General features: G+C 40.6%; 1 protein-coding gene across 2 annotated transcripts in view; it reads left to right on the top strand.

Moving 5' to 3' along the window:
• PLEKHH1 (pleckstrin homology, MyTH4 and FERM domain containing H1) overlaps positions 1 to 11,923 on the top strand; it is a 72,145-nt gene that overhangs the window by 35,498 nt on the left and 24,724 nt on the right. For both annotated transcript variants that reach the window (XM_063117548.1, XM_063117549.1), the window contains 9 exons: positions 42 to 120; positions 1,978 to 2,069; positions 3,655 to 3,805; positions 4,866 to 5,008; positions 5,966 to 6,076; positions 6,431 to 6,517; positions 7,650 to 7,811; positions 8,673 to 8,753; positions 10,106 to 10,285. In XM_063117548.1, the coding sequence (XP_062973618.1) occupies positions 42 to 120; positions 1,978 to 2,069; positions 3,655 to 3,805; positions 4,866 to 5,008; positions 5,966 to 6,076; positions 6,431 to 6,517; positions 7,650 to 7,811; positions 8,673 to 8,753; positions 10,106 to 10,285 (1,086 nt within the window). The remainder of the gene's footprint in view (positions 1 to 41; positions 121 to 1,977; positions 2,070 to 3,654; positions 3,806 to 4,865; positions 5,009 to 5,965; positions 6,077 to 6,430; positions 6,518 to 7,649; positions 7,812 to 8,672; positions 8,754 to 10,105; positions 10,286 to 11,923) is intronic.

Here is an 11,923-nt window from a genome sequence, read left to right as displayed (position 1 = left end):
TTGGTTTGCCTTTTCCCCTTCATGTTTTTGTCTTGTTTTAGGAGAGTCGGATTTATGCAGTGGCCAAGTCTGGCATGAGGCTTTCAGAAATGACTCCTGAGAGTGACTCTTCCAGCTGGAGTAAGTACTAGCCCAAATCAGCCTACAGATTCTATATGTGATCAGATATCACTAATGTTAACTGGAGAGTACCAATGGTATATTTTTAAATATATTGCTGGTAAATGTACTACTGCAGCCTCCCCCAATCTGGTGCCCTCCAGATGTGTTGGACTGTAACTCCCATCATCCCTCATCCAGCACCAGGTTGGGGAAGGCTGTACTACAGATTGAATTTATACCATATTGGGTGGTATATGTTTGGTGATAAAGCAATTTTAGTCGTGGAAATGAGGAAATGCACGAATGGGTTTCATTGTTTAGCGCTCTGCTCCTGTGTCAAAGGTGAGCTCTGTCTTTCCCCCAAAATTTGACCTGTAGAGGGAGATATGGGCTTTCTCTGACTGCTTGTGTATTCTGCAAATGTGGGTATTGAAGCGTCTGCAAAGTGAACAGCGGAATAGAGGAGCCTCATCTTCTTCAATAATCGACATGATAAATGTATACCAATAGTTATATCACTGATAACTGCAAGTGAGACCAGTGGAATACCAACAGTGGCCTCATTACTATTGAGGTAGTAAATCCATGTCTGAGTTATACCAATTCAGACTGGAGGTGGGGACTCACATTACTGAATACTTTGACAAGCACACACACCAAAAAAACAACAACCCTGCACATAGAAGCTTAGCATGTCAGGGATAAGACTAGCTTAGACATTTTCTCCGCAGCATCCCGTTTTCTACGTGGATGGAACATTTTTATATACAGAGGCATACAGATACAGCTCAGACACAGATTTGTAGGCCACTTCAGTGAAGCCAGTTTTACACTCTTACGGTGCAATTCTAAGCAAGTTTTTACTCAGACATCCCTAGTACCTAGTGTATTTAGGATTGCACCCTTTAACCCTTCTAAAATGGAATATTTGAGGTGGAGATCTCCCCTTCCTCCTTGTGGACCAGGGGCAGAGAACCTGTGGCATTCCAGATGTTTTAGACCGTAACCATTTCCTAGCCAGCATGGCCAATGGTCATGTTGTAGTCCAACAAGATCAGGCTTCCCATCCCTTCAATAGATGTTGCTTAATTGGAATCCCCATGGTAGCTCACAGCAGGGGCCAACATTAACAACAGAGGCCAATTAACAAACACTTGGCCCCGAGAAGTGTTGTTAATTGGCATTTGCCAAGTTATCCTACCACTTAAACAAACAACACATTTTCTTACCACTAGCTGAAATGGTTGCAAAAATAGTTTTCTCTTGGAACTGAAAACTGTGACCTCATAGTGTCTCCTTGAGTTGGCTCAGGGGTTGCGAGCTGCACTTGCTTCCCCTCAGCCAAAATATTCCCATCATTTGGTGCCCAGGGCTAGCATCCGTCCAAAGCCCTGTGTTGGTGGGGCAATTTCCCAGTGGCATGTGATAAGTCTGCATATACTACCCTCAACCCTGGTAGATTTATGGCATTGCCAGGAGGGATGCTTATTTTCACTGCCTGGTATTTGGGCCAACGTGAGTAGTCTCTACCAAGATAGAGGCTCCTATTCTGCCCTCTGTGTTTGTATGTTTCCTTTTACAGTTACGAATAGAGAATGTTAAAGAGTGCATTGTTTGGGTCCAGAGTCTCAAGAAATGTTTTCATCCATTCTCATAGCTTTTCATCAGGGTGAAAACTAGGCTACACCCAAACTTTTCTGAGAGCTGATAACTTCATGGTGATTTGTTGATCTTTGCCAAATTCCCTGTTGCCACACAATGTTTTATTCCTCACAGTCCCATCAAGCTATGTGCAAATTCATCCTTTAAAATATGCTGCTTTTTAATTGGTGTTTCTTGTTTTTCCATTTTTTTTTAACATGTAAAAATCCTCAGCTTCAAATTCACGAAGTTGTTCACCCCCTGGGTCATTCACCTGCCACATTTACAGAAATGTCACAGTACCTGTCTACACCATGCTAAAAGGGGTAAGGATTTCCCTTTTCTTTCGTTTAGAGAAAAATGGGAAGGGCAGACAAATCCATAAGAAAAGAGCTAGAGTGCACTAGACTAGGATGAGGACTCTAAGGTCCTTGGAACTGAAGCTCTTACTGATGGCAAGAAACAAAAGGAATAGCATTTGCAAGAGAGCTATAAGATATATCAATAAAAATGAGAATAAGAAAAACAAACGAGCCAATGTAATGTATCAAATCAGGCAGATGTTGTGCTGTAGGAAACAATCCTTATTAGCTAGTAGGGTGGGGGGATCTTGAATGAAAAGTAGCTTGCTGTTTTTAAGCCAGTAAAAGAGCTCTTTCTCAGGATGTTTAAATTCAGTAATTGTTGGTCGTTTACTACTAGTTAAATAGATATGCTATGTTTTGTTGGCAGTTATGTTTTGTTGGCAGGATATTTTAAAAAAGTTCTGTTTAAATTGTGAGACTCTTTTCCTCTTAAAAATCTGTTAGCTGCTAGCTAAAATAAGAGTATATGGTTTAGGGAGCAATCCTACGTCCCCTATACAGATTGGGGGAATTATTATTATTATTATTATTATTATTATTATTATTATTATTATTATTATTATTTATGTAGCACCAACAATGTACTTGGTGCTGTACAAAATATACAAATAAAACATAGAATTTTTTTGTTTCCTGGATAGAAGGTCGGGGACAGGGCTCTGACCTGTAGCCAGGAAACCATGCTCCCCACCCCCACCCCCTCATAGCCGGCACGGAGAGAACCACACCAGCTACCTCTCCACACTTGCAAAATGGAGTGCAGCAGAGACAGGGAGAGGGGCATTTCTGGGGGAGGAGAGGGAAAGAGGCCGGGGCAGCTGGCTTACACCTTTTCCTATCACCGTCCCAACCTCCTTCCCTCCCCTTCCCTGAAGCCTCCACTAGACAGGCAAAATTGCCCATCTAGGTAAAATGCAGAGAGGAAGTCCTGAGGCACCTCCATTTCTACATAGGATATTACATAGGATACTACATAGTCCCCGAGTTCGGACTGTCACAAGTATCCAGGGTGCAATCCATAGGATTTCATCCTTAGTGACTTTCCCCCCTTTTAACTCTACCTGTGGAATTAGTACCATCAAGCCACTCCAGGTTTGGCATCTGCCAAACTCCATACATAGAGTGCATGCTAGCATCTCAGAAATTTCTGAGGCACATATAGGCAGCCACAGGATTGAGTCCAGAGTTTGATTCTGGGTGCTAGCCACATGAGTGGTATGCCACAACAAATACTTCCACAGATTACATCTGTACAGTATCTGAAACAGAAGGAGAATTAGTTGGAACGCCCTAGAAAATGAGATGAATGGTTATGGGAGCTTTCTTGTTTTGGTGCAGGACCAGAGTACAAAGTCAGAATAATGTAACCAGTTTCCTTGTGGTCGTTCTTCATGAATTGTGAGGAACTTCACAATTGTGAGAGAGCTTCGGCTATTGGGCGGTATAAAAATGTAATAAATAAATAAATAAATAAATTGTGGCATTTGCTTGAACTGAGAGGCCTGTTTTTCCTTTTATCTTGACTTTGGAGGCTTTTTTTTCCCAGAAAGCCACCCAAATCAGCAACGTTCCTTTCTTAGATGAGTCTTCAGGCTCTGATGATGACTGCAGCTCCCACGTTAGCTTCAGCACCTCCAATGCAGGATCTGAACCCAGAAGAACAAGCATACCAGGCAGTCCACGTGCAGTAAAAAGAGGTAAGATGAAGAAACTATAGTATTGTTTTCTGCATTGCTGTAAAAACATGTTTAAAACATTGACACGATGGTAGGGTGACCATATGAAAAGGAGGACAGGGTTCCTGTATCTTTAACAGTTGCATAGAAAAGGGAATTTCAGCAGGTGTCATTTGTATATATGAAGAATCTGGTGAAATTCCCTCCATGAGTTCAGTGGAACTTACTCCCAGGTAAGTGTAGTTAGGATTTCAGCCAAAATTAAGTACCAATCTGGGGATCATCTTTCATCTGGTGTAAACAATAACTAAGCCAGCTTCTTGTGTGTGCTCATCAATTAATGGCAACATGAAGTAAACAACTTGTATGTGCAAAACAACTGTCCAAGATCATGGAGCTGGATATATTTATACATTTAGTTTTGAGCTTTTAAACTGTGCTTCCAAACATAGCTTCCAAAGTGGTAGGGTCACCTTAATCACTGGTAGCACAATATTTTTCAATGTGAAGGTTTTTATTGAGCTAGGAATCATTGAGTGCTGTTACCAAGTGAAGCATTAAATAGTGAACCTGTGTGTATTAATCAGGCCTTAGGACTGCAGCCCCTCTTAGCTGAGACCAAGCCCCATTAAACTTGGTGGAACTTACTTCTAAGTAGATATGTATACAGTTGAGCTGTAAAAGACTGAGGGCTTCTATACATTAAGGAAAAATCCCACAGCCTTAATGGGGCTTCATGGGTTTACAATCTGCACAATACATGCATTTCCACCATCACCTTTTGTTTTTGCCAATTCCTTTCCGTATATTTTATTTCTACTGCCAGAAGATGGCACTGTTACATTGCACCATTTATATATATTACCACATTTTTGTTGATTTATAAAATGGCAGATTCCCTCTTGAAAATATCAGGAAAGGTACTGGAGGTTGACGACATTGTGAAAAAAACCCACAAACTTCCATGAGTCAACTATCATGTGCATACAATAAATGCTTCATGTAGAAATGGCTTCAGTGTGTGTATTAAGGACTACAAAGGAAGATCATTCAGGTTTTCCATTGTTCTTTTTATTTCCAGCAGGTGTCTCTATGTCTTCGCTAAGCTCAGAGAGTGACTACGCCATCCCCCCTGATGCCTACTCCTTGGATGAAGACTATTCAGAACCAGAGCACAAACTGCAGCGAACATCATCCTATTCCACTGATGGTGGAGTTTGCAGTGTAAGCTGTGCCTCTCTCTACCCCTCAAATCTTCATTTAGGGCTAGATGTAAATATGAGTAATATGAGAAGAGATAAATGTCTACTCAGTGCCTGTCAGCAGCCAGCAATTTCTACATCATCTTAAAGTGGAGTTCCACGTCTTGTCATTTTTTGTGTGATCTATTAAGATTTTTACTGAGCAATCATAGGGGCAAGGAGCCCTATCGATGAGCATTCTGATCTTGGAGGCTTTGTTTTGTCTTAAGACCAGTTGGGCTCTTGCCAGCAGGGCAGGAGGAACAATGGAGACATGTTTTGCCTCTCCACACTCAAAAAAGGGGGATTTCCTTAGATGGACTTCAAAGCCTTCTAACTTCCTCTCTTTGCTACGGGTATGGTTGGGGGTTGGGAGGGCTTAAGATCTCGGCCACTCCCTCCCTGCCCACAGCGCCACCCTTGACACTCCCATTTCCTCCTCTCTACGAGGTTGGAGTTCCAATCTTGCAAAGAAAGCCACTGCGTAAACTTTCAGGGTGAGTAGCAAGAGCTAAGAGAGAGGCTCCAACAAGAAGGAAAAACCCCTCTGAGGTCAGAGCTTTCTTAGAGGTGGGTTTTCTAGACAATCCATTGGCCCTTGTAACACTGCCTAAGGACTTGATAGGATTGGTCTCCTATATAATCCCAGGTTCAGTGCAGGGAGGGAGGGGAAAGTGTGTTTGTTTTGCCTAGCTGCAGAGACATTATTACTCTTTATTTCTGTATGTATTTCTGTAAAATTATACTCCTCTTTAATTCCAGGCAGCTTTCCCCATTTTTCAGTATTGAAAATCTTCAATACAAAAATTGTATTTTTATTCCCTAAAAATACAAATCCTAAAATAACAAGTGAAACAGCAGTAGAGACAGGATAATACATTCCTTTTCACTTACGCCTTGTTCATTGCTCAGAAAAATGTACTTGTTTCCTCTCATCTAGGAACCCCTGGAAAAATCTGGCTATTTGCTGAAAATGGGTAACCAGATAAAGGCATGGAAGAGGCGATGGTTCGTTCTGAGGAATGGACAGATCATGTATTATAAGTCCCCAGTGAGTTGCTAGCAAACATTCACATTCCCAGATTTAATAGGCAAAAGCTGCCTTCATTCTTAGGCCCTCTTTAGTATTTTCTTTTTCATTTTCTGTTGCAGTAACATTCCAGAATCAAAATATCCCTTCCAAAAAGACCACTCCTCTACTAAAATTGCCCCCCCACTAATTAAATCTTTAGTTGATTATTGATCAAATCAATGTATGTTTTCAGCTCCAATTTATGTTGAAACAGCAACCCAACCATACTCCTAGAAAGGGTTTCCGCCCTCCCCCCACCCAGACATGGTGTCCCATGTTCCTTTTGACCTTCTTATATGTCTTTATCTCTTATGTTGCCTTTCTCTCCCCCAGAGTGATATTATCTGCAAGCCCCAGGGGCAGGTTGAATTGAATTCTTCTTGCCAGATCATACGAGGTGAAGGATCTCAAACATTCCAGGTGAGCACTGCTTCTTGACCTTTCCTTATTATTTCTGACCTCTAAAGGATACAAATGGAGATTGACAGGAAGGGATTTTTTAAAGCTGAGACAGCTTTCTCTGACATTATGACAGATCTGAATTGACCTTCTTGGTCTTCATATGGTTTTGCCCTTCAAAAAAGATCAGACAGATTAATTTCATATACAATTTGAAACCTAATTCATTACCTTTTAATGTAAAAAAATCAATCAGATGTTTCTCCTTTGATGCAACCCATCTCTCTGAAATCTTTGGGTGTTTTTGTACTTACTTCTGTACAAAAGAAATCCCATCTTTACATTTCTGCAGAAATGTAAAGATTACAACACTTGTACTGTCCATATTCATTAGATACCTCTTCACATCACACAACATTTGGTAATTATCAGTCATACATAGCAAAGGTTAAAACATGTAGGGAACCAAATGTTGTTGGACTCCAACTCCCATTGGCCCTAGCTAGCATGGCCAATGGTAAGAGATGATGGGCACACCCTGGGGTTAAAACTTCTGCTTATGCCACCTTTTATTCCAGTCAAAATGCTATTGCTCAACATGTATAATTTAAACAGTGTGCATAAAAGAAATTGAGGCTTTCCTGGTTAATCCAAAAACAAATGGTACTAGGAATTGTCCTAAAGGGAAAGTCCACACGTTAATTCTAACCTGGTTTTATATATTTGGAAGGCATTAAAGAATGACTAAATTCTGACTCCTGTATCATAATAAACAATCCACTGGCAGTTCATAATGAAAGTGAGTCATTGTTCTGATCAACTGACTTTTTTTAATAAAGGAAGAAATGGCCAAACCATTTCCTAGTAAGTCGTGTCTATAGGTGACAAAGTGGATTAAGGGTCATGGTCTCTGTTACATTCTTAAAGTGTTCTTATTCTTTAAGGGCATAATCCTATACATGTTTAGACAGAAAAATGTCCTACAGCTCCCAGCATGCTGGAAATTGCAGGGCACTTTTTGTGTAAATAAGCATAGGAATTGCTCCTTAAAGGTTCTAGTAAATGCAGCCAAGAACTTAGAAGTTAACACTGCCTTTTAAAAAATCCTTCAATGCCTTGTGTTAGCAGCCTGTGACATTTCCTTCATCTTTAGCTCATCACTGAAAAACGAACCTACTTCCTGACAGCTGACTCTCCTAATATCCTGGAAGAATGGATCCGTGTCCTTCAAAACATCCTGAAGGTGCAAGAGACTAGTCCCACTGAAGTCCCCCTCAGGGATGCCAAGCCCACCGTGAAAGGCTGGCTCACCAAGGTACTGCACAGGTGTACCAGAAACAGTATGAATTGCCACTTAACTGCATGGGACAGCAGAAGTGGATTAATTTTCAGTATAATAAGTATGCAAAATATCTAAACCAAGTGAAAGGTTATAATAATGATGGGCTTTTTAACAAATCTATGGAATTTACTGTTGTGATAAATTGCTGTGATTGTAAATCCTTGGTTAGGTTCACAAAAACCTTAGACTGGGATTCATGATCTCTTCTCTCAGGTTTCGGTTCTACCGTTGGGTTCTCACTCTGGCCCACTTTGGAGGGAAGAGCTGCTCCATTCCAACAGCAGTCATCATCATTATTACGTTGCTGAAACTATTGAGGCAGCCCGAACCTAGCCCAAGCAAATAACATTTCAGAGTAAGGTCATGGTGTCCACATGGACTAAAGCTACCCATGTAGGTTTGGGGGCATTTTGCCCCTCCTTCCTTTGTGATGGTTGGTTTATAAAAAGACATAACCTTAGAGCAGCATATAAGTAGAGCAATTTATAGGAGTTGGGATTTAAACCTGGATCCCCATGGGAGTTTAGTTTATATGTAGGCTTAGACTCATGGCCAAACACTGAATTTTGCCATGAGTAGCAATATGGCCAAACTCAAATGTTTGGCTCATACTAAGAAAGAATTTAAGTTAAAGACTGTTTCATAGGAAATAGAGTATCTTTTATTTGTAAATCTTCAGTAACGTATTTTAAAACATAATCGTCATAAGGAGGGGTTGTCCAAGAAGGAGGAAAAATAACACATTATATATTTTATATAACTTTGTAGTAAAATTAATGAATTCATGCAAATAAGGTCAGAGATAATCTTTTTATTCATATGCTTATTCTGCAGGTGAAACATGGGCGCTCCAAGTTGGTTTGGTGTGCACTGATTGGAAAAACGTTTTACTATTACCGAAATCATGAAGACAAGGTATTTTTCTTCACCCTTGCATTCAGCTTTTTTGTCATCTTCATATTAGCCCTAGCAAATATCTTCTTGCCCAGACTGTAGCCTCTTGGTTTTTTATTACCATTCATTGTTTATTTCTTCACACAAGATACACACACACACTGTATTAAAGGTATTGGCAAAACATGAAAGGTATCAAGGAGGAACAATGTAAGCAGTCAGAGGAATTTTTAGTTTCATAAAAGTATTTAGAATGGGGGAAAGGAAAGGACAGGGTGTTGAACTGTAAAATTCTTTGTGAGGCAAGACTGACAAATGGAAGACACCTTTATTTAAGCAAAATTTGTGGAATAATCTTGATATAGATTCTATATTATAGAATGAGCTCCATTTATGTTATGTGACAGATTTGTCCTTGCCTATATATATTTTGATATGGGATTTTTGTATTTAGCATGCTTATAAATCAGCAGATAACATATCCTATGCCATATTCCAGGTACAAAGTGTCACCTAGGAATTTGTAAGGTTACAGTACTCCTGGTATTAACACACAGAGTTTTTAGAAAGAGAGAACTCTGAGGTTAGGCATGTTTTTTCTTTGTTTACTTCAAAATCTCAAGCAGCTTTTACAGTTCATGATATAAGAGCATTGACATACAAAATGCTTGCAATAATTTTTTAAAAAACATTTTAAGTTTACTTCTGGGACCATTGCCTTCATCTTAAAGTTTAGAGCATCTTACCCAATTACATTTTTGAACTGGGAGCAAAATGGAGTAGAGAAGTCAATGAGGAGCATCACCATTGTCCTCTTGAAGGTTCTTCATGGCGGCCTTCCATTCGACTCGGAACGGCCATTCTTTAGGGTGTTTTTTGCCTGCAATGAGGTGGGAACGAGGAGCAGCATGATGGAGGAGCCAGCATAAGCTTAGGCCTGTTTCTAGTCCATTGCCAGACTGATTGATCCTCCTGCTCTTCTTCTCTGGGCAGGCCAGCAATTCCAGCTGCCAGCATAGCATGTTGTGACACTTCTCCTATAGCTCACATACAAATTTGCTAGAAATTGGTTAGACTGGACTGAAGCTAAACTGTTGTAAACCGCCCAGAGAGCTTTGGCTGTGGGGCAGTATATAAAAGTAATAAATAAAAATAAATAAATAAAATAAGCTGTTAAACATTTGTCATAGATGCCAAACCTGAAGACTATGCTAGTTCCACTTACTCTTTATATTGGATAAAATTAGTATCCATCCACATTCCTGGTATAATATGAATGCCTGGTAATGGAAATAACAGCTTTCCCAAAGTATCTCGTGTAGGTGGCTCTTTTCTTATCATGCATGTGAATTTGTTCATTTTTCTTTTCTCAGTGCCCTCTGGGCCATTTGTACATGCGTGGATCAAAAGTGGAAGAAGTGGATCGCTCCTGTGATTCTGATGAGGATTACGAGGCTCATGGTGGAGGCTTCATTTCTTCACATTGCACCCTGGTTCTTCACCCTCTGGGGCAGAGTCCTACCTACCTGCTTGTTGGCACTAAGCAGGAGAAGGTATTAAAGATGGACTGACTCAAAAAAAGCCCAGGGTGCCAAATGTAGGGGGCCCAACACGTGGCAGCTAACACAGAAAAGTGACTGGGAGGTTCTCTACATTAGGGGGGAAACTGTTTTCTTACCAGATCTCAGATCTTTTTGCGTTCAAAACTGGCTCCTTCAGACAGCGATGAATAGCGACCATGTGATTTTTAATTGAAAAGTGAATGTCATTGAAAAGAACAGGCTGCAATATAACAGTGACATTTAGTGGAAGAATAAAAACCCATCATAAACAGATACTGCATTATCTCTGTGTTATAAAAACACAGGATTAATGGGGGAAAGGGCAGAAGACATCCTGTTTGTTTGCAACATCATGAAATCGACCCGCAAACTTCCAGGAGTGGACAGTCATGAGCATGCTATAAATCACTTGTTTAGAGATTCCCTGTGTGACAAACTAGGCATTATGCTAACATAGCAATTGCATCTATTGTTTTTCTTTATTTCATTTCAGCTGCCAATGGGAGCTTTTCCCCCTCAAGCTAATTCCAGTATGGAAGGATTTTCTTTGGGTTCATGTCTGGGGAGGGAAGGGTTTAATCTCCCCATGCACTGCTGTCCCAGTGAAAGTTGGGGAGGGAACACTGGTAATTAAATAAAGAAAAATACTATCTACAATCTAAGCTTGCTGCTTAGTGGGATTCCCTGTTTGCTTCATCTGGCATCACTCCCTATTACCATCTCCTGCTTGCTGATATAAGAAAAGAACAATAAAAATCCTGAGTTCACAAGCTAAAGTCTATTATTATTATTATTATTTATTTATATAGCACCATCAATGTACATGGTGCTGTACAGAGTAAAACAGTAAATAGCAAGACCCTGCTGCATAGGCCTACACAAACAATTTTACAGATAAGGTGCAGAATGGCAGGATTCTCCCCAGCTCTCTGCTCCTGCCAGCTGCCACAGTTGCTGCCATCAAATTATAGATTGGCCACATTTCTGACATGAGAGAAGAGGAAAATGGGTTTTGTATGTGCTGTGGGCAGTGGAGGCTGGTGGCTCCTATGCCATTAGGGCATTGAATCCATTCTGGGTTTTCAGTCAGAACTCTAAAGGAGCTATCCAAGTGCTGTTCCCTGTCCCCCAAAATGGGTTCAGCATCTTGGAGAGGTCCTTTGGAGTTCTGACTGAAACCCAGAGCAGATTCACCATCACGCTGACAAAAGAGCCACCAGCCTTCACTGACTGGCCATGAAGCATCAGCAGAAAAGATACAGATTGGTAGGCCTGATAGCATCCACCCATAGGCTGGAAGGGGCTGTGGCTCAGTGGTAGAGCACCAGCTTTGCATGCAGAAGGCCCAGGATCAATCCCCGGCACCTCCAGGTAGAGCTAGGAAAGAATCCTGCCTGAAACTCTGGAAAGCCCCTGCCATTCATTTTAGTCGTATCAGTTTCTAGATTTGCAAATGTATTTTAAATTTTTACACTGCTGCTGGTTTTTATTTTGGTTTTACACCATAGTTTTAAACTTTTAAACTTTTATATTATGCTTTATCCGTGCTGTATTGTTGTGAACTGTATTGTTGTGAACTGTATTGTTGTGAATTGTTGTGAACTGCCCAAAGAGCTTAGGCTATTGGGT

The sequence above is a fragment of the Elgaria multicarinata genome, chromosome 2 (genome assembly GCF_023053635.1).
Source record: "Elgaria multicarinata webbii isolate HBS135686 ecotype San Diego chromosome 2, rElgMul1.1.pri, whole genome shotgun sequence".
NCBI classification, from domain to species: domain Eukaryota; kingdom Metazoa; phylum Chordata; class Lepidosauria; order Squamata; family Anguidae; genus Elgaria; species Elgaria multicarinata.
The sequence above is the reverse complement of the archived record's forward strand: the minus strand, read 5'-3'. Positions and strand labels throughout refer to the sequence as shown.